This window comes from Dromiciops gliroides, chromosome 1, assembly GCF_019393635.1.
Source record: "Dromiciops gliroides isolate mDroGli1 chromosome 1, mDroGli1.pri, whole genome shotgun sequence".
Taxonomy (NCBI): Eukaryota; Metazoa; Chordata; class Mammalia; order Microbiotheria; family Microbiotheriidae; genus Dromiciops; species Dromiciops gliroides.
Window position 1 is genome coordinate 190,815,848 of NC_057861.1, and position 23,189 is coordinate 190,839,036.

General features: G+C 39.7%; 1 protein-coding gene across 1 annotated transcript in view; it reads left to right on the top strand.

Moving 5' to 3' along the window:
- Positions 1-23,189, top strand: part of PARD6G (par-6 family cell polarity regulator gamma) — a 169,605-nt gene that overhangs the window by 33,124 nt on the left and 113,292 nt on the right. The window contains exon 2 of the mRNA XM_043979280.1: positions 16,908-17,130. Coding sequence (XP_043835215.1) covers positions 16,908-17,130 — 223 coding nt within the window. The remainder of the gene's footprint in view (positions 1-16,907; positions 17,131-23,189) is intronic.

Here is a 23,189-nt window from a genome sequence, read left to right on the forward strand (position 1 = left end):
ATTTGTTTTGGAAATATTAAAAGAGGAGAATACTCTATTCAGGAAGAGTTTTAGAAAATTTACTCTTCTATATCTTCCTTTCGCATTCTGTTTTCTTATCTTCTTTGAAATATCTAGCATTTCCTTAGCATTCACATTGTGAGCCACCATGCTAACTTAAATTCCTATTATCTCATGTCTGAAGTTTTTAAAATGGATTCCTGTTTGGCTTCCCTATTTGGTCTTCCTCCCTCTATTCTTCCCCTCAAAAAAAAACACTGACTGATTTATTGTAGGATCATAGTTTTGTTTTTATTTTGGCCGGGCAATGAGGGTTAAGTGAATTTCCCAGGGTAACACAGCTAGTAAGAGTCAAGTGTCTGAGGCTGGATTTGAACTCAGGTCCTCCTGAATCCAGGGCTGGTGCTTTATCCACCTCGCCACCTAGCTGCCCCCACCTCCCTTTTAAAGACAGAAGGAACCTTAGAGAGAAGTTTGAACCTACTCATTTTACAGATATATCACATCCTTTCTTAGTCTATTTTCTGTATATGTTATAATATATATAATTAGTATAATCATATATGTATATGTGAGCCCTAGGTGGCTTGAGGCCTGGAGTCAGAAAGATCTGAGCTCAAATCTGGCCTCAGACACTTATTAGCTATGTGACCCTGGTCAAGTCACTTAACCCTGTTTGCCTCAGTTCCCTTAGCTGCAAAATGAGCTGGAGAAGGAAATGGGAAACCACACCAGTATCTCTGCCTAGGAAACCTCAAATAGGGTCATGGAGAATCAGATATGATTGAAATTACTGAACAACAAAAATGATATGCACATAAATATATATACTGAACATAAAGGTTTGGATTTTTAAAAGAGGTCATGAGAGAACCCAGGAGGAATCAGGAAAGATTTCTTGTGAGAAAGGGATAGGGGTTCCAAGAGGTAGAAATGTGGAGGAAAAGCATTATTCCAAGCCTGGGCAACAAACTGCAAAGGTATGGAGGTGGGAGAAAAGCATGTTCTGTACAGATAAGGGTTAGGTCAACTTAGTTGAAATGTGTCAGGGGATTAATGTGGATTTAGTGGGAGAGACAGGCCCATTTGGGATGGGGTAGGGGGGTGGTGCAAAAAAAAGAAAAAGCAAAAAGAAAGCATCTGTGAAAGTTTAAAAAACTATGGAGAATTTCAAAAGAGCTCGCATATAAGCAGGGCAGTTTTTGTTACTATATTGTAAAATTTAACATACATTCAGAACGCCATTTAACAGATAGTTTTACACACAATCCTCTTCTATTCTTTGTATATTGAAGTGTTTAGACTTATTATCTTTTGTTGTGACCCATTTGGGGTTTTCTTGGCAAAGATACTGGAGTGGTTTGCCATTTCCTTCTCCAGCTCATTTTACAGATGAGGAAACTGAGGCAAACAGGTTCACACAGTGTCTGAGGTTGGCTTTGTAGATGAGTTTTCATGACCTATCCTTCAGACTCTATCTACTAGCTACCTACCTGCCTCATGTGTTGGCCACACATTTCCTGTGAAGGTGTCCTTCCCATCAATGAGTATATAATAGTCATAGGAAATTGAGCTCAAAGTTCATGGGGGGTGGAGGGAATGTTCTGTTTTTAATTTATATTGCTATTTAATTAAAAAGACTTTGTTACTTTAAAAATGTTTTTTAAGGGGCAGCTAGGTGGTGCAGTGGATAGAGCACTGGCCTTGGATTCTGGAGGACCTGAGTTCAAATCCAGCCTCAAACACTTGACACTTACTAGCTGTGCGACTCTGGGCAAGTCACTTAATCCTCATTGCCCTGCCAAAAGAAAAATGTTTTTTAAAAGTCCATAATAAAAAATTGAAAGGAATAGTTCAACTTGTCTGAAAAGTACCTTTGTGATTAATTCTTTAGTCATTAGAACTTTGTTTTTGTTCCCTCCACATCAGTGCTGATATCCCTCCACCCTCTGTTCAGTTGGAATTTGTTAAGTAGAAGAATTTGTAGAAGAATAATTAGAAGTAGAATTTGATAAGGAAGAAGCTTCATTTTCTTCACTGCCTAGTCATCTGGTCTAAACGATTCTCTTTGTTTATAATGAGGGGAGGTCCTGTTAGAAAGCCCAATCAGTTCTAGTGTTTGCTATGTTGTGCTTAAGACCATGTCAGCCTTTGTCTCTTTTTTATTAAGAGATTGTCATTTAACAATTTAATCTAAAAAAGATACAGCCTTTGACTTTTTTAAATGAGGGGATTATCATTTAACAATGTAATCTAAAAAAGACACAGTTTTTGTCCTGTCTGTCTGAGGCTCTCTCCCTCCTAAGCAGAGGGAAAGAGATGGGTTTAAAGGAAGCGTTAAAAGACTCTGCCACACCCAGTTTTAAAACCACAGCTCTATTTACAAATATTCTTTGAATGCCTACTATGTGCAAGACACTGATTTCATTGTGTGTGAAGCTAATTTACATGTTGACCAGATGGATTGGCTTTTTGTTCCACTTACGCCTGGCTAATTAGTAAATAAAGAATTGTTCTTTGTGGCTTCTGGAGTTACTCTTATAATTTTGTACTCATCTTGCATCAATGTCTCAATTTATCTGTGCTTGTCTGTGACTGTCTCTCTCTCTCTCTCTCTCTCTCTCTCTCTCTCTCTCTGTCCCTTTCTGTTTATCTGTGTTTGTCTATCTCCATGTGTCCCTCTCTGTCTCTCTTTGTGTTCCTTTCCCCAACTCTCCCAGTCTCCTTTCTCTCTCCTCCCTGTCTACCTCTGCCCACTCTCCTTGCTTTTCTCTGCAACAGGATTTTTTTGAGGACCTTGTAGTATTTCATCAGAGGCATTGAGGCCCCATGCTAGTTTTCTGTTATGTTTATTTTGCTCGGATCTTAACTTTATGATTAAACTGAAAGATGACCACAGGTAGTCCTAGAAACAACTTCCCTGTGGGGCGGGGTTTGGTGTAGAAGGCTCCCTGATGCTGACTCCTCTGTAGCCGCCAAACCCCATTCGCCCTGGCTTTGGAATCCTACCACAAACCAGCATATACCATCCAGTCAGCCAGGCATCAAGGGAAAGAGAATTATTTGGCATCCTATCCTAGGCTGCTTTCCCTAAATCCCCTCCTAATTCATTCCACCCAGTAGAAGTCTCTTAAGGACCCTTAAACTGGAAGATAATTATACTTTATTTACACCTCTGTCTTGACCCAGCATCCGGGTCAGCTGGGGATGTAGAGGGTATCCTCTAGTGGGCAGCCCCTTTACCCCCACCCCCGTAGTTCTATGACACGGAGCGTGGTGATAGGCTTTTTTTTTTTTTGTTCTAGTTATTTCTATTCAGATATTTTTGTCAGAATGAAGTTTGCTAGTGCTGCCAGAGATTGTGGAAAATTAACCCAATCCTCCTGTGGTGTTTTTTGGGGGGTATGGAGAATGGTGATCATCTTATTACATTCACATGTATTTTCAAAACAAGGAAGACTTTTTTTTCCCCTTAAGAGTATTTTTTTTCAGTTACATGTAAAGATAGTTTTCAACCTTAGATTTTATAAGATTTTGAGTTCCAAATTTTTCTCCCTCCATTCCTTGCCCTTCCCCTCTCAAACGACAAGCAATCTGATATAGATTATATATGTATAATCACTTTAATCTTATTTCCACATTAGTCATGTTGTGAAAGAAGAATCAGAACAAAAGGGAAAAACCTCAAGAAAGAAATACAACAAAAGAAAAAAAATAGTATGGTTCAATCTGCATTCACATTCCACATGCCACTTTTTTTTTTTTTTTGGATGTGGAGAGCATTTCCCATCATGAGTGCTTTGGAAATGTCCTGGATTGTTGTATAGCTGAGAAAAGCAAAGTCTGTCACAGCTGATCATCACACAGTGTTGCTGTTACTTTGTACCAAGTCCCCCTGGTTCTGCTCTCTTCACTCAGCATCAGTCCAGGAAGACTTTTGAGAAGAGTAGTAGTAGTAGTAGTAGTAGTAGTAGTAGTAGTAGTAGTAGTAGTAGTAGTAGTAGTAGTAGTAGTAGTAGTAGTAGAGGCCTACTCAAAATGTGAAAGTTGAATTCCTTTACTTGGAGATTCTTATTTTCTCTTGGCTGTAAATAATGAAAAAATTAAAATATAAATAAGTGATACTTTTTTCATTTTCCATCCTTTTTGGGTATGTTTTAGCCACATAGACTGCTTGGATGGAAGTTCTTCAAGTCTGTGTTAGGCTTTATGTCAGACATAGCTAACAGAGGGCACAGTTTAAGTAAGGTGGCAAAAAAGTCTTGTTTGTGGCTTCTCCTCTCCCCATTTAACACTTGAAAATAATTTGACCTGCATAAAATAAATTGATTACCTGTTGGATAGATAAGAGAAGGGAGAAAATGAATTGAATGTTAAGGGGTTGGTGACTGTGTGAAAGAAGAGGAAAGAAAATAAGTTGCTTATATTAGTGAAGTTTTTTTTGTTTTGTTTTTGGTGAGGCAATTGGGGTTAAGTGACTTGACCGGGGTCACACAGCTAGTAAGTGTTAAGTGTCTGAGGCTGGATTTGAATTCAGGTCCTCCTGAATCCAGGGTCAGTGCTTTATCCACTGCACCACCTAGCTGCCCCAAAGTTATTTTTTAATTTTTATTTTTTTCAGGGCAATGAAGGTTAAGTGATTTGCCCAGGGTCACACAGCTAGTAAGTGTCAAGTGTCTGAGACTGGATTTGAACTCAGGTCCTCCTGAATCCAGGGCCAGGGCTTTATCCACTGCACCACCTAGCTTCCCCCAGTGAAGTTATTTTTTAACCATATGAACTTAACTAATGGTTACTGGTCCCCCGAAGGAACTTGCATTTCTGCACTGCTTGAATAATACAGCTCAGGCTGAGCATATAAACAGTATAAAATATACAGTATAAGTGTACAATTTTGAAAGTTTTTTTTTTTAATCGTTAGAATTTAAGATAAAAGCTGGTAGATTTTTTCTTGGGGGGAGGGAAGGAATTGTAGAAACCACAGGCTTTTTCCATCAGAGGAGAGTAATAACATGTCATAAGTGTCACTAAAAACTGATGATAGATAGACAGCATGAACCCGAGATCTACAGTTTGGGCTGAGGTGGGAAGAATGTGTAAGATTAAATCATTTGGGGTCAATTCAGGAAAAATCCTATAAGTGTGCAAGGCACTATTCTAGGTGCTAAGGGCACAAAGGTAAAAAAATGACCCAAAGCTCTGCACTCCAGATCCTCACGTCCTCATTCATATGGCCATAGGCAAGTCATTTAATTTCTTTGTGTCTCAACATTCTCATCTGTAAAGTGCAAATATTTTTAGTGCCTGTCTCATGGGGGTTGCTGTGAGGATCAAATGAGATGAGATAAAAGCACTTTTTAAAAATGTGAAAACCCTACATAAAAGTTAGTTCTCTGGTCCTCAATTTTTTTCATCTGTAAAATGAGGTTGCTAGGGCAGCTAGGTGGCGCAATGGATAAAGCACCGGCCCTGGAGTCAGGAGGACCTGAGTTCAAATGTGGCCTCAGACACTTAACACTTACTAGCTGTGTGACCCTGGGCAAGTCACTTAACCCCAATTGCCTCATCAAAAAAAAAAAAAGATAGGACTCCTTTCCTTCCTTCCTTCTTCCCTCCTATTCTCTATCTCTCTCTGTCTCTCTCTTTTATTTAAAAAAAAAATGAGGTTGACAATACCAAGAAATTTCAGGAAGAAAACTGCTAATTACTGGAAAGATCAGGAAAGACTTCATGTAAGACAAGGTACCTGAGCTGTAATTTGAAAAAAAGCTAAGTTATTCTAGAGGGCAGCTGGGTGGTACAGTGGATAGAGCACTAGGCTGGGAGCCAGGAATATCTGAGTTGAAATCCAGCCTCAGACACTTACTAGTGATGTGACCCCGGGCAAGTCACTTAACTAACCGTATTTGCCTCAGTTCCACACTAAAAAAAGGAATGGCATGCCACTGGGATATCTTTGCCAAGAAAACCCCATGGACAAAAGTCCATAGGGTCACATGGAAGAAGACAGGGACTGAACAACAGAGATATTCTAGTGAGGAAGGAGTTCATTTCATATCTCAAAGACCACTTGTATAGGATGTCTACACACAAAGGTGGGAGATAGAATGCTACTTATGGGGAACAGCTAGCTTTCTGTGGAAAGGGAAAAGAGAATATGAGTGAGTGAAGTGTGTGTGTGTGTGTGTGTGTGTGTGTGTGTGTGGAATGCTGCAAGTAATATGAAATAAGACTTGAAGGGTAGGTGGGAACCATATTGTGAAGAGCTTTGAATTCCAGGCTAAGGGTCTTTCTTGAATTTTATCCTAGGGGCAGTAGGGATCAATTGAAGATTTTGGGGTGTGGGAGGGTAATATGGTCAGTTGTATATTTTGGTAATATCCACTTGGCAGTTCTGTGGAGGATTGATTAGAGAGAGGAGACTGAAGTCAAGGAGACCAGTTAGGAAGCTATCTAAGGTAGGTCAGGAAAGAGGTGATGAGGTCATGCATGAATCAAGTAGTGACTGTGTTAGAATTGAAGGGCAGAGATTCCAGAGATGTTGTGGAATTAAGTTCTACAAGACTTGGCAACTGGTTGGATCTGGGGATTGAGGGATGTGAAAGAATTAAGGGTGACTCTCCCTCAGTTTCAAACCTGAGTGACTGGAAAGATTACTATATCTATCACCCATAGAAATGGAGGCATTTGGAGGAGGAACGAACCTGTGGGAAATAAAAGAAGTTTTGAGATGCCAATGAGACATCAGAGGATGAAGTCCATTAGACAGTCAGAAATCTGGAGACTAAAGTTGAGAGAGAAAGATTAAAGATAGGGATTTAGGGAGAACTCTGATGAGATTAAACATGTAGAAAATACCTTATCCCAGGCTCTGTGCTAGGCCCTAGGGCTACAAAGACAAAATGAGGTGACAAGCATAAAAGTAAATGCAAAGTGTGTACAAAATAAATACAAAGTGCTTAGTGGAGGTAGAGGAGAACACTTGGGAATCTGGAAAGTACTTGAGCAGTGCTTTTTTTTTTTTTTTTAGTGAGGCAATTGGGGTTAAGTGACTCGCCCAGGGTCACACAGCTAGTAAGTATTAAGTGTCTGAGGTCGGATTTGAACTTGGGTACTCCTGAATCCAGGGCCGGTGCTCTATCCACTGCGCCATCTAGCTGCCCCGAGCAGAGCTTTTGAAACAATCTAGGTATTCTAATAGAAGTGACAAAGCAATGCATTTCAGATATAGGGGAGAAGTTGTTTGTTCTTCAGGAAGTGGTCATGACTTGCAGTGGACTGGATTTAAGTGAGGGAGGGCTGTGCAAAGTCACCAACCTTGCTCTCTGCTCCAGAGCCATCTGGGTTCAGTGGCAAGATATATATCAGGATGACTGGAAATGTCTCCAGATGTCTTTAAGGCAGTTGGGGTTAAGTGACTTGCCCAGGGTTGCACAGCTAGTAACTGGAGATTTGAACTCAGGTCCTCCCAATTTCAGGGCTGGTGCTCTATCCACTGCACCACCTAGCTGGCCCAAAATCTTGTGGAGGATTTGGGAATCAATCTCACTACCTCTCCCAGGATACGTGAGTACTCTACCATTTGAGCTAATCCCCCATCTTGGCAAAAGCATGGAAATGGGGAATTGTAATATCCTGCCTGAAATATAGCAAGTTTGCTTGGACTTTATAATGCATTTTGGGAAGCAGTATCTAATATATCTGGAAAGATTGTGAAGGGCTTTATATTCCAGAGGATTTGCATTTTATCCTAAAGGAAAAAACTTTGGGTGAGAGTGAAGAGATAAGAGGGAAGAAGGTCTTCAGTTTCAACATGTAGAAGAAATGTTGAAGGAGTAAGAGTTCAATAAATATTTGTCAATTGGCAGGGAAAAAAGAAATATTGAAGGAATCTTTTCTAAATTAGGGCTTATTTAACTTTTTCCACTTTGACCCTGGATATGTCTATAAAATAGGTATACATAACCTTTCACACTTGCCAAATTTTTCATGACGCCCCACATTCAGTTATGCAACCCCATCTGGGATCAAGTTTAAGTTTAAGAAGCTTCGTTCTATTTTTTTCTTTTTTTTTTTCAGGGCAATGAGTGTTAAGTGACTTGCCCAGGGTCACACAGCTAGTAAGTGTCAAGTGTCTGAGGCTGGATTTGAACTCAGATCCTCCTGACTCCAGGGCCGGTGCTCTATCCACTGCATCACCTAGCTGTCCCTGAAGCTTTGTTCTAAATATGGGAGCTCATGAGCAAATGTATAGAAATAGAAGAGGGAAGAATGAAATATTGTATCCTGTCCTCAGTGGGGCTTCAGTGAACCCTTTGAAAGCAAGGGTGTTAGCTGATAAATCTTTGCATTATAGTGTTTAAATTATGCTTCTAATTGGAGAATATCTGTGCTTCTGGGACCACTGGCAATTTAAAGGGGGCAGGTAGGTGGCACTGCCCCTGGATTCAGGAGGACCTGAGTTCAAATCCAGCCTTAGACACTTGGCACTTACTAGCTGTGTGACCCTGGGCAAGTCACTTAAACCTCAATGCCCCGCCAAAAAAAAAAGAAGACATGGCTTCAGAGCCATCCTCACACAATTTCCTGTCAGGCTGACCCCAGGCAAATCATGTAACCTCTCCCAGCATTTCTTTCTTCATCTCTAACATGGAGGTATAAGGAAAGATCTATAGAAGGTGGGATTAGAACTAAATCCCAAAAGAAGGAGGGAAACTGAGATGTGGGGGTGAAAGGGAGAGCATTGCAGGCATGGGGGGAAAGCCAGTATAAATGAATAGTAATAGGATATGGGGGTGTTGTATTCGAGGAACAGCAAATAGGACTGTGTAGGGGGCTTGTAGGAATGGAACAGGTTGAGTAGAACTTCAAATGCTGAGCAGAGCATACTTTATCCATAATCTTAATTCTGATGCCTTCTCCTATTGGAAACGTTTTTGCCTTTTCCTTCTCCTACAACCAGTGGTCATAAATATTTCCTACTTATCTTGTATATAGTTTATCCCTTCCACATCATGGAGGGTTAGTGGTGCCCCTGCGATCTGGAAAATCCATGTAAAATATTTTGGCCCCTCTGTTAACAGAGAAGTCTGAATTTTTTTTTTCTTCTTTTATGGGGTGTTCACAGTACCTTATTGTCAAATTGGGGTTGATATTATATAACACTGTACATATATTTTATGCACTTCTGAGGTTCTAAACTTTTTCTGTGTCATCTGCTTGCCTTCATGTGTCGTCTGCGGCTTCCACAAAACTCCCTCCAAATTCCGATTTAATTTCTTATGCCAACCCACGTTATACTGAAACTGGGATGAGGCAAGTCTCCATGTGGAGGGGATAACTATATTATTAGTTTGCTTGTTTTCACTTCCATTAAATCGTGAGCTTCACTGGGGGCAGGGTCTGCCTTTTGTTTTTCTTTGTACCCCCAGGAATGCTTAGTATAGTTCATGACACATAGCTATTTAATAAATATTTATTGACTGACTGATCCTAAAAATAATAGGGAGCCACAAGAGTTTATTGAGTAGGTGGAGAGGGGAGACAGAACATTCCAAGCACAGGAACAACTTGAGCAAAAGCACAGAGGCAAGAAAGTATATTTGTTTGTTGGAGTGGGGTGGGGATAGTTCAGACCAGTTTGTCTAGAGCCAGAGTGATTGGGTAGGAGCAATATGAGCTAAGACTAGGAAGGTAGGGTGGGACAAGATGATAGAGGGCATTAAAAGCCAAGCAGAGAAGTCTGACTTTACTTCAGTCCCAATAGGAACATTGAAGTTTTTTTTTTTTTAAGTAAAGGAATTAAAAAAAAAATAAGTAAAGGTATAACATAGAAAAAAGGCATAACAAAAATTCTGGCAGTGGTATAAAAGATTTGGGGGAGGCCACTGGAGTGGAGGCAGAAAGATGTTAGTTAGGATGTTATTATAATAGTTTAGCCAGGTGATAATGAGGGCTTTAACCAGGGTGGTGCCAGTGGGAACCGAACAGATTTTCAAGATGGAGAGGTGGCATCAACAAAACTTGGTGACGGTTGTGGGAGGAGAGGAAAGAGGTGAAAATTATTCCACGGTTTGGAGCCTTTGGTCATTGGTAAAATAATAGTACTACAGCAGTAATAAAAAAAAAAATGGAGAGGTTCAGATGAGCTCAATTTGGAACTTGAGGTGTGCATAGTATACAACTGGAGGGAGGTGTTTAGGAGATGTCTAGAAATTTGAGACTGGGACTGTGGTCTAGATGAGAGATAAGAACGTGGGAATCATCTGCATGGAGCTGATAAGCTCTGGGAGCAGATGAAAAGGCCAAGTGCTGGAGGGAGTGTACAGAAGTAAGATTGGGTGGCAGTGGGGGTGGGGAGGGGTGTGGTGGCTGGATTTGCTCATTCCAGTTCCAGAACTCCTTGCTTAGTCTGGGATGATTTTAGATGATAGGATTACAGATTTAGAGCAGAAAGAGACCTTAGAGGCCACCTAATCATAGGATTACAGATTTAGGACAAAATGGTAATTTAGAAGTCATTGAATTCAGTCTCTTCTTCATTTTACAGCTGAACAAACCAAGTCCCACCAGCTGAGATTTGCACCCACTACACATTCATCTTTTTTCCATTCTATAATCCTGCCTATAGCCCAACTGCTTCATTTTACAGTTGATGCTTAAGATGTACCCATTTTTTTAAATTTTAAATTAAATTTTATTTGTTTTATTCTGAAATTAGCAGCAAAAATTTCCATATATAAACAAATATCTAATAAGTATAATTTCTTTTAAAATTTAAAATACATATATTCAATTCAACATATTTTTATTTTATTTTTTATAAAAGTATTTTATTTTCCAGTTACATGTAAAAATAGTTTTCAATATTTTATAAGATTTCTAGTTCCAACTTTTTCTCCCTCCCCCCTCCCCAAGACAGCAAGCAATTTGGTATAGGTTATATATGTAGAATCACATTAAACATGTCTGCATTGGTTAAGCTGTGAAAAAAGAATCAGTAACAAGGAAAAACCTCAAAAAAAAAGAAAAAAAAATTAGAAATAGTGTGGTTCAATCTGCACCTAGATTACATAGTTCTTTTTTTCTGGATTTGGAGAGCCTTTTCCATCATGAGTCCTTTGGAACTATTTTGGACCATTATATTTATGAGAAGAATCAAGTCTATATCACAGTTGATCACACAATATAATTCTTCATCTTTTTAAAGCTGTTCTCCTTGTCTCATTCTGAACTTATTTTAACTTATGGATCACAATTTGCTATTCCTTCTTAATATACAACAAAATTATCAGGTAGATTTTTTTTTCTCCCTCCCCAAAGATGGTTACCATTAGACCCAAATAGATATGTATGTATATGTATATAATTATTCTATACATACTTCTGTTTATCAGTTCTTTCTCTTCTGTGTATGAAAAATTTTAACCACCCATTTTTTAAGGGAAAGAAAGGCAGATTAAATAGTGGCTAAGACTCTGCAATGGCACTGCTGGGTTCTACTTTTGACTCTGCCTGTGACACCTTGGGTTTGAGTCTTGATTTATCAAATGGGGAGTTTGGACTAGGTGGTCTCAAGTTTGATTTCAAGTTCTGGCACAGTATGATTCTATTAAAAGAATTTCTAGTTGCTAGAGACACAGAGGCCTGGAATAGGAGTTGAGATTCCCCACAGGGCAGATTCATATGACAGTAAGTTTAAATAGAGTCCCTGCCATTTTTAGAGAAACAAGTTGGGACTTGGAGAAGGAAGCATTCAAAAATATATCCTTTATAATGTTTGAGATGAAAATATGGAATAATGATATTCTTTTATGGATGAAAAAGATATCTTTCCAGGTTATTGAGGTTGTGCTAAATTAGAGTTGGGTTCATAAATAACTTTGGAGGTGTACAGAGGTGGAAGAGAGGAAATAGAATGTTTTTGGTGCCGGACATTCAAAAGAGCAACATTATTTTGGGTAGCAGTGAAGAAGGAATCGTCTCTTAAGCCAAAATGGTTTGATTGGGGACGGGAGTAGAAGGAGGAGGATGGGAAGAATAGACAGATGGGAGGGATCGGGGAATGAAGAAAGGGGGCAAGTACAAGTTCTGCCCTGTTGAGTAGTACCTGCCCTCTGCCCTTCTTACCAATTATCCTACAAACACTGGAGGACAAACCAGGGGCCAGAAAAGCTTGTTCCACCTGTTAGATTGGTTGAGGTGTCATATCCTGTGCTTTCTCCAGAGAAATGAGACGGAGAATGAGGCTTCCTCTTAGCCTCCATTCTTTATCCCAATTTACTGAATAATGAGGAATAGCTAAGGCTGCTGCTCTGTGATTCCTTGTGTTTTCCCTTCCTCTCCACTGGCTTTTTGGACATTTGTGGAAAGCTGAAGTTGAACTGCCACCCTCCCATTTATTTTACAAAAGAGTATCTTCTACACAGCTCCATGCTCATATACTACTCAATGTTCTTCAAGGGAATAAATATTTAGTAAGTGCCTATGGTATGCAAGGCACTGGGAATACTATATTAAAAAACCACAACTAAATAGTTCCAACCCTCAAGGAGTTCATATTCTACTGGAATCTCAGATTCTTAACCACTGCTTTCCAATCATCATTATCATGATGACTTTTTTCATAGACCTATGATTTTACTGGTGTAGACATCAAATGGGATGACATATGCAAAGCACTTTATAAACTCCTAGTTATTATTAACATCATTAGTGGGTATGATGATGGTGGTGGTGGTGGTAATGACGACGATGACGACTAGAGGCAGCCAAATAATGACTCGGTGAATTGAGCTATGGGCCTGAAATCAGGAAGTCGTTCAGTCTTTTTTCAGTTATGTCTGACTCTTCATGACCCCATCCATTTTGGGGTTTTCTTGGCAAAGATAATGCAGATAATGCAGTGGTTTGCCATTTCCTTCTCCAGCTCATTTTACAGATGAGGAAACTGAGGCAAACAGGCTGAGGTGATTTGCCCAGAGTCACACAGTTGTGTCTGTTGAGTCTTCCTGATTTCATTTTTTCCTCTACCTCTCTTACCTTATCTCCAAAGCCCTTTTTGAGCACTTCCATGTCCTGAGACCGATTCATATTTTTCTTGGAAGCTTTGGATATAGGAGCTTTGACTTTGTTGATTTCTGAGTGTGTATTTTGATCTTCCTTGTCACTAAGAAACTTTCTAGTGTCTGCATTTTTTCTGTCTGCTTATTTTGCCAGCCTATTTTTTGACTTCCAGGGCACACTGTCCCAAGCTTCAGGAGGTCCCAGGTGGTACGATTTAAGGAGAGGCACCATTCTATACTCCCCTGGCCTGTAATCTGGTCTGTAAGTAACCACAGGCCTGCTTGCTCCTTTAACCCCGAGTCTTCCTGATTCCAAACCCAGTGCTCTATCCATTGTGCCACCTAGCTGTGTGACTGGCCCCAGTCACTTCCTAGCTGTGTGATTCTGGGAAAGTCACTTAACAATTATGTTTTCTTTAATCCACTAGAGAAGGACATGGCAAACTACTCTGGTATTTTTGTCAAGAAAAGCCTGTGAACAGTATGGTCCATGGGGTCACAAAGAGTTTGATATGACTCAACAACAAATTCCTGGTGTGGAAATTTCTTCCATTGACACAGAACTGCAGTTCCTTAACTTTAAAGTCTTATAAGTTGTCTGGAAGCTCTGAGCAGTGACTTGCCTGGTATTACACAGCTAGTATGTGTCAAGAGGCCAGATTTGAACCCACTTCTTCCCAGTTCCAATTCTAGCACTCCATCTACTGTGGCATACTGCATCTTGGGGTTGACTGTTTCTTAATAATTTCCTGGTGGAAATTAATAGGGGAAAACAACAACCTTTCTTGATGCATAACCCAAAGATAACTTCCTTCACATAAGCACCAAGCATGCCTTTTCTTTCCCTACATCTTGAGTGGATCACTGTCTCTCAACAATATCTTTGACATCTTGTTGTGCTATTTTTAAAGGAAGTTGGATTTTTGGTTACTATAAGCTTTACCATTGAATTGACCCCCCTGCCCAAAAAAAAAAAAAAGCCAAACAATCATTTAAATTTTGTAAAACCCATCATATGGAACATTTGGTATATAGTTTTCTGAAGCATCTTGTTAGCAGGAATCAGAAAAAGACTGACCAGCAATTGTTTCTTATTCCTTTTAAAAATTTTTTTGTTTGTTTTTTATAGGGGAATGAGGGTTAAGTGACTTGCCCAGGGTCACAGAGCTAGTAAGTACCAAGTGTCTGAGGCTAGATTTGAACTCAGGTCCTTCTGATTCCAGGGCTGGTGCTTTATCAACTGTACCACCTAGCTGCCCCTTCTGATACCTTTCTTTTTTCTTTCTTTTTTCTTATTTTTTTTCCTGATACATTTCTGATTCTAGATGGTTAACACCAAGAATTGCTCTTAATTCCAAAACTTGAACCTGTTGATGCAGCTCCCTGCTTCCTTGATTTCTTTTTTGGGTACATTTCCTAAACATCGGGCAACCAACATCTGCTGTGTTGAAAACTTTACCTAAGATGAGCTTTATTAGTGTTGAAGTTTTACTGAAGGCCACCTGTTGCCTTGTACAAGTGAGATAACTCCCTTTAGGTTAGCTGGTAGGGAAAGGATTGGAAAGAGTCAAGAGCTAAATAAGTCAGATTTTGATCCAGTTAAATTACCTTCAGCCAACCTGGACCACAGACAGCAATGTACATTTCCATGTGAACCCTAGACCTCATTTGTCTACACATAATGGGAATCAATTTCCTCATTTATAAAAGGAAGGGACTGGCTGACATTCCAGGAGTCTATTTTATATGTATATGAGTGTGTTTTGCAATGCATTATTATACAGATGCAAGTTATTACTATTTTTATGGTTTGTTATGAAACCAACTGAAATCCCACTCAAATGCCTTATCTTGGTATGGAGGTGATCTTGGCTTCTTTAAAAAAAATCTTTCCTTTTTATATCACCTTCATTTCATTTACCCAATGTGCCCTTATTTTAAAAAAAGAAAGACTTTAAAAGTTGAAAAAAACAAAAACCCAACAACCCAATTTGGGAAAATAAGCCAGTATATGCCATGCTTGACACCCATAGTCCCTTACTTGCCTTTGCAAAGAAAGGAGACTCGATTCAGGAAGACCTGAGTTCAAATCTGCTCTCAGACACTTGACACTTACTAGCTGTGTGACCCTGGGCAAGTCACTTAAGTCTCATTGCCCTGCCCAAAAAAAAAAAAAAAAGGAAAGGAAAGGAGAGGAGAGGAGGAAAGGGGGAAAAGGAAAAGGAAAAGGAAAAAAAAATTATACCAGCCAAGCTGGAAGGTCTTCCTGGACAGGTCCTGTGAACTCCATGTATGTTCTGAGGATCAATCAATCCATCAACAAACATTTATTTAACACTTTATGTGTGAGGAATGATGACAAGTTAGCTAAGTTTGCAGAAGTTCATTACTATGTTGGTGGCAGAAAAGGTAGTCTCTGGAACATCTATCACCTGTATTCTAGAGGAGTTGTGATCACTGTTGATAGAAGGATTATACCCATGGAAGTCCTATAATAATAACAATAACAATAATAATATAGCTATAGCTGCTCTTTTTGTGGTGGCAAGGAATTGGAATTTGAGGAGCTGCCCATCAATTGGGGAATGGCTAAACAAGTTGTGGTGTATGAATGTAATGGAATTCTATTGTGCTGTAAGAAATGATGAGCAGGTGGATTTCAGAGAAACTTGGAAGGACTTGCATGAACTGATGATGAGTAAGATGAGCAGAACTAGGAGAACATTGTACACAGTATCATCAATATTATGCGTTGATCAACTGTGATGAACTTGATTCTTCTTAGCAATGAAATGGTCCAAGATAGTTCCAAAGGACTCATGATGGAAAAGGCTCTCCAAATCCAGAAAAAAAGAACTGTGGAATATAGATGCAGATTGAACCATACTATTTCTTTTGTTTTTGGTGCTGTTGTTTTTCTTTTTTGAGGTTTTTTTCATTTTGCTCTGATTCTTTTCCTATAACATGACTAATGCAGAATTTATGTTTAATGTTATTATACATATATAACCTATATCAGATTACTTGCTGTCTTGGGGAGGGGGGGAGGGAGGGAAAAAATTTTAAACTAGAAATCTTATAAAAACATGTTAAACTATCTCTGTAACTGGAAAATAATAAAATACTTTTATAAGTAAAAAAATAATACAGAAAAAATATAGCTAGCATTTAAATAGCATAACTTTCTGGTTTACAAAGCACTTTACAAATATTATCTTATTTGATCTTCACAGAAACCCTGTGATGTATTATCTCCATTTTACAGATGAGGAAACTGGGGCAGACAGGTTAAGTAACTTGCCTGGGGTTACCCAGCTCTAGGATGTTGCTCGAGGCTGGGTTTGGAACTCAGATCTTCCTGACTTCACATCTACAGCTGTACCACCTAGCTTCCAAAGGATATCCTTGAAGTGTTGAAGTATGGCACTGACTAAGGCACTACTTGATGCTGTAATAATTGGATACCTTCCAAGGGAATCCTGCATCCGTGTCAGGGAACATCAACTCAGCCAAAAGGATGCTCTGGGGTCAGTGTACTTATGCCAATAGGGGTATTAAACCCTCTGCCCTCCACAGTGGTGCTAGCTAGGTCAGACTAATTAGGGAGGGAAAACTAATGATTATTAATATGCCAATAAACAGAGCATCATTTTAATTTGCTTTTAAGTGCATGTTAGTAATGCACTATCTCTCTTGCATAGATAGCTATGCCCCAAGAACATGAATTCTCTCCATGTTTTTCTGTAGCTCTGAAAACCAGAGGTGCTGTATAAATACTTATTCCCTTTTTTCATGTGTCCACTCACTTGCTGCCTATTTAGCAGTTCCTCTTTTTCATTGTAGTTTGGGGCTGAGTTTCGAAGATTTTCTTTGGACCGTTATAAACCTGGAAAGTTTGAAGACTTCTACAAGCTTATTCTTCACATCCATCACATCTCAAACACGGACGTAATGATTGGATATGCCGACGTGCATGGTGACCTACTGCCCATCAACAATGATGACAATTTCTTCAAGGCTGTCTCAAGTGCAAACCCACTGCTCAGAGTCTTCATTCAAAGACAAGGTAGCATAACTTCTTCACTTTCATATTATGGTTTCTTTTTTCTCCACGTTCTCAAGGCTTTTGTGTTGCCTTTTTTCTGTTCTGTTGTTTTTGCTTGTGAAAATTGGGAACTATGGAAATTACGATCATGTGGTATGGCATTTAATTAGTTTGATAAGGGATTTGAAAAGGATTCTGTTTCAAGTAGGGTTGTAATTTCTGAGTTTTGGAAGAGAGTTCTGAATTCCTGGGGAGAGAACGATAATAATGATATTTTTTAGTACTTAATTGGAAGCAAATGAATTCAGTCAAAAAAAGGCACCAGTCAGCACCTTAAAAATGTAACTGAAGAACAGCAGCATATATTTTCCATGATTTTTTTCATGGTTGGAAAAAAATGTTAGCTCTAAATTATAACTTTGGTTAATTTTGAACCGAAGCCCAACATGGTTATAAGTAACAACATAGTGCCATTATACTTAAAATAATTATTAATGGAGGTTAATAGTTAAAAAGAGGTTGATATTTCTGCATGCCCTACAATTGACTCATCTTGGGGCCTTTTGCTAGTCACTTCTTAGTAGCATACTTGGGTTTTTCCCTTTTATGACCTGGAAATGATCTCTTTCTACCAAAATAATATTCCTGCTGAAGAACTGCCCTCTGGGAAAAACTTGATCTAACCCTATGTTTGGCATCTTGGTAAAAAACTGGTGTGATGATGTACATGGCGTCTTTGAGAAATTATTATTTGAGAAAGTATTCTTTCTAATTCAGATTTCCAAGTAAATTAAGCTTACTCCTTTTTAAAAAATTCTTTTTTTGGGGGGGGTGGCAGTGAGGGTTAAGTGACTTGCCTAGGGTCACACAGCTAGTGTCAAGTGTCTGAGGCCGGATTTAAACTCGGGTCCTCCTGAATCCAGGGCCAGTGCTTTATCCACTGCTCCACCTAGCTTGCCCCCCCCACCCCTTTAAAAAAAAACCTTTTAAAAATCATTTTGGATGGAACTCTTTCCATCCAAAGATGTGATAGATGTGAAGGATAAGGTTATAAATTTCCCTGCCTTCTTAAACAAAATAGGGGGATGGTCAGGGATCAGGAATAGACTCGTGATTCCATTGGTATAAGGATCTCCCATAAGGTAATTCATTTCCTTTACCAATGTGTTAGTACCTTCTCTGCCACTTAAAGGCTTAGAAAGTTGTCTGCAGCAAAGGTGTCAAATACACAGCCCACAATGCTTTCAAGTGTGCCTTGAACCGCATTAAAATGAAGTTCCTATTTGATGTTAATGTAGCAATATATTAATACAAAAAGAAATATATAAATGAATGTGGTTTTCCAAAGTCAACATGTAGCCTGCATTGATCTATAGGTACAGCTTAGTTGCCTCTGTTTCTGTTTTGAGTTTGATGTGTTCAGTCATATCTGACTCTGATCCTGTTGGAGGTTTTATTGGCAAAGATGCTAGAGCACTTTACCATTTCCTTCTCCAGCTCATTTTACAGATGAGGAAACTGAGGAAAACAGGGTTAAGTGACTTGCCTAGGACCACACAGCTAGTAAGTGTCTGAGGCTGAATTGGAAATCAGAAGATGAGTCTTCCTGAGTCCAGGCCTGACACACGATCCACCGTGTCACCTAGCTGTCCCTTTTGAGTGTGATACCACAGGGATAAAGTACCAAGAAGTTAGAAATGTTATTAAAGGTCCTATAGCTAGTATTTGTCAGAAATATGGATAGTTTTCTATCAACTATGCCAGCAGTTTTCAAGTGTTTTGGTCTCAGGCCCCCTTTATACTTTCATATTATTGAGTGTGCCTGCCCTCCCCCTAACCCCACCCCAGGTTTTGTTTCTCTGTGTTATTTCTATCCTCATTTACTGAATTAGAAATGGAAATGCATCATTATTATGAAAATAGTTTTGACTTCATGAACCCCGGAAGTCCTCAGTCCACACTTTGAGAACCACTGCACTATGCTAAGTTGCTAAAACTTAGCCTTTTCGTAATGACTCGGATATCTCTTATGAACATCATACACATATAGTGACATCTCTAAGTGCTCTTGAGATGTGGCCTTGTTTGTTCCTTCAATTCTTTTCTTCACTGTTATAGTTTACTATCCTTCACTTTTGGGTTGTTGGCTGTTCTTGCTGTTAAGATTTTTGTCTGCTTCTAGCAGCACTTCTATCGCCTTTTAATTTGCTGCTCTTTCTGTGGGTTGAGAAATCCCTACTTTGTTAGAGAATTTGTATAAAGTAATAATAAGTATGTTTTAAATGAGGTCTGAAGAAGAATAGAGCAACTTTGAAGTATATAGTTGCCACATCCACATTGCTTGTTCCGAGGCCTTTTTTGCATCTTGCTTGGATCTGGGCTGTGTTCCAGAAACAGCTGAAATGGCCAAAAATGTGACCTCCTAATAAGTGAAATGTTGTTCTGTCTGTGATGCTCCTTATAGCTCTGAATATGACCAGGCCTGTCTATTTCATGTAGAGTGTGAAGTCTGCTGTTCATGAGGTGTATGTTGGAGTGAGGAATTGTGTTGGGTGTCAAGCAGATCCTAAGAATGATGCAAGTGGTTGGCATGAGCCTTTACTATTCCAGATCCCAAATGTGAACTCGTGTAGTTGCACATCAGACAAGAGAGCTTCATAGAGTCATCAGCACCAGAAATCAGAAAACAGGCTTGATATCAGGGAAAACTTACTAAAACTTTTTGTTGTTGTTGTTCATCGTTTCAGTTGTGTCTGACTCTGTGTGAACCCATTTGGGGTTTTCTTGGTAATGATACTGAAGTTTGCCCTTTCCTTCTCTGGTTCATTTTATAGATGAGGAATGGAGGCACACAGGGTTAAGTGACTTGTCCAGGGTCACACAGCTAGTAAGTGTCTGAGGCCAGATTTTAACTCAGGAAGATGAGTTTCTATCTACTTGCACCACCTAGCTTGGCTCTTTCCTAAAAATCAGGGCTATTCATAAGTGGAATAGTCTTCCCTGGGAAGTGGTGGCTTCTTCCTCTTTGGAGGGCTTCCTGAAGAGGCTGGGTGACTACTTATCAACTGTGTTATAGTTAGGAAAGGACTGGGTGATCCTAGAGGTACCTATTCCATATTAGAATTTTGTGATTTCATGAATAAAAGTCTGGCTTTTATGTATGTTATTTGTGTGATTGTTGGCAAAACACAGGAAGAAAGCTCAGTTTCCTCATCTGTAAAATGGGGCGATAATAATTGTACTACCTTCCCCACAGGCTGCTTGTGAGGAACGGCTTTGATGTCTCCCGTGATCACCGGGTGGAGGAATGAGAAGTCATATTCTTGCCTCGGTTATGACTAATTCATTTAAAATAGGTTCTCTGATATCACAGATCTGTTGCTCATGAAGAGTTCCAGAATCTCAAAGCTGGAAGGAATCTCAGTAAAGCAAGGGAACTGAGACTCAGATGAGTAAAATGAGCAGTGTGGTACAATGGAAATTGGCATGCTTGATTTGGAGCCAGAGGTCCTGGGTTCAAATCCTAGACTCTTCCGCTTACTACATTTAGGTACTGACAAGCCTTGTGGGTAACAAGCCAAATTCCTTTGGGTCTCGCTTTAAGATGACTTTCCTCATCTGTAAAGTGTAAAGCCTTGGACTCGATGTCTTAGGTTCCCGTGAGCTCTAAATTCTAAACCTGAGATCTTAAGTGACTCAGAGTCACACGGCAGAGCTGGAATTCGAATTCTGGTCTCCTGATCCCTACTCACACTTGCAACCTCATTCTCAATTCTTCATGGACAAACAGGAAGAGCATAGATAGACAGGAATCTCCAGAGGATCTCATAGTTCTCCTCTTAACTATTATTTTAGCCTCCCTTGCTGCCATAGCTACGAGTCAGCAGATTTGCTGTGTCCTCTCCTCTTCCTGCCCCACCCTGTAGTGCAGGTGTTAATGAGCAATAAAACAGTCAAAAGCAGGAGTTAGCAGGAGGACAGACTAACAGAATGCTGGCTTCATGTCAGACTCCCAAGATCACCCCAGTGACTAACAGTTGCAGGTGGGAATGTTAACCATGATAATAATGATTAGAATAGCTGGCATTTCTATAGTGCTTTCAGATTTACATATATCATTAACTCATTTGATCAACAAAACAACCCATAGAAGTTGTTGCTATCATTGTCTACATTTTACAGATGAAGAAACCAAAGCCAGTGTTGACTTACCCGGGGCCATCCAACTAGCCGGTGTTGGAGCCAGATTTGAACTCAGGTCACTCTGGACTACCTAACGGTCTCATGATCAGTAGCAACTAAAGGATTACTTTGGCTGGGAGAGTGGGGATGAAAGGATTGGTTAGGAGGTACAGGATTCCAAACATTAACTCTGCTAAAGACATACCAAAGGCATGGAAAACAGGATACTAAGGAATTTTTTTTTGGTCTGGATTTTCCTGGAACTGCTTAATGTATGGAAAATGACAAGTTTGAAACCCATTGGTGTTTCTCATCTCTACAACTCTTAATAAATCACGGAGCCTCTGGATTTCTCTTGTCTCATGCTCAAATGACACATAATATGTCATGTTTTAGCTATCACTACATTTTTAATAATAAAAAAGAGCTGGGGCGATCATATGTAGCCTTTTGAGAAATATGTGTCATGCCTTGTTGTACAGAGGGCTAGCCTCTTCCTAGTCAGGAAGACCTAGGTTCAAACATTGCCTCCCAACATTAACTTCCTCTATGATCCCGGGCCAATCACTTAACCTCTCTCAGTGAGCCCTAAATGATAGATGGTAGCTTGACTTTCTACACAGGCCAGGTTACACACCAGGAGGTTCCTATGCAGATGAAATCACGGGTCTGAACTATATTATACTCACACTCACACTCCCTCTCCCCACCCCCCTTTCTTTTTCTCCTTCTCTCTCTCACTAGATTGTGGAGAAAGCTTTTTATTGTATTGACAGAGAAACTCTTTTTGTCTCTTTAAAAAGACTCAGCCCAGCCTGAATGCCTAGCAGACTGCTTGGATTTTTACTAAAGCTGAGGTGAAGACAGGAAGCTTTGGGTCTGTGTTTGTAATTGGGAATGTATTCGTTTTGGATTAGGGATGTGTTGTTGTTTTAAGCCATCCTTTTTCAAAAACATTTGCAGGGAAGTCTTGAACTCTCTTTTTTCTCCTTATTGCCATTGTGCCCCTTACCCCCAAAGTAACACCATTAACTGCATGTTTGGGGGTTAGGACTTTTAAGTTTCTTTTTTTCTGGCATGAAGCCAGAATGGTGACATGACTCCTTTCCCTCCCCTCCATTATCCTCAATCCTCCCTTTACCTGTTGGCTCCTGATAGCTGTGCTGGGCAAGGCTGAGTGCTTGGATCCCTAGATTTGTGGAATCCGGGGGCGACCCTACCTGGGTTACACTTGGGCACCATCTTATTTAAGGACATCTGGCTCACCAGCTGCTGGGTTCCCTGTCCTGGCTTTTTGAGGAATCTGATTTATAACTGTTGGGGATATGAATCTGTCTGGTTGAAGATGCTGTCATTAGGACATGTCATTTTGGCGTCAAATTTCCATTTAGAAATGTAACGTGTAAAAAACATAAAAAATGCTTCTCTTCCCCCATCATTTCCTGCCTCCATTCAGGAGCTTGATTTTGCCTCCCATTGTGTCACTCACCTTGTTCTTGGGTAGCAGAGATAACTGATGTGTCTTAGGCTTTTCCATTACTTCTTTTCAGTGCAATTCAGGTTAAAACAGAAGGGCAGTCATTACCCCCCCCCAAAAAAAAAAAAAAAAAAAGAGCAAGAGAGAGTCTGCAATAGTACCTTGTAAAATCCTCTGGCTCCTCCTCCTTTAGAAAGATGCAGCAATGTTTTTGGAAGATGATCCTAGCAGGAGAAAGAAGGATCAAAACTAAGTCATTGTGAAAGATATTTATCAACTCTTTCCATTTTTAGCACATTAAACAGGAAGAGCAAACAGCAACTTCACATTTATTTTCTCTATCCAGTAAATACTACATCTGCCAAAAAACAGTACAGATGTAAGGCCATAGTTTAATTATGAGGCACTGAAGCATTTTCCT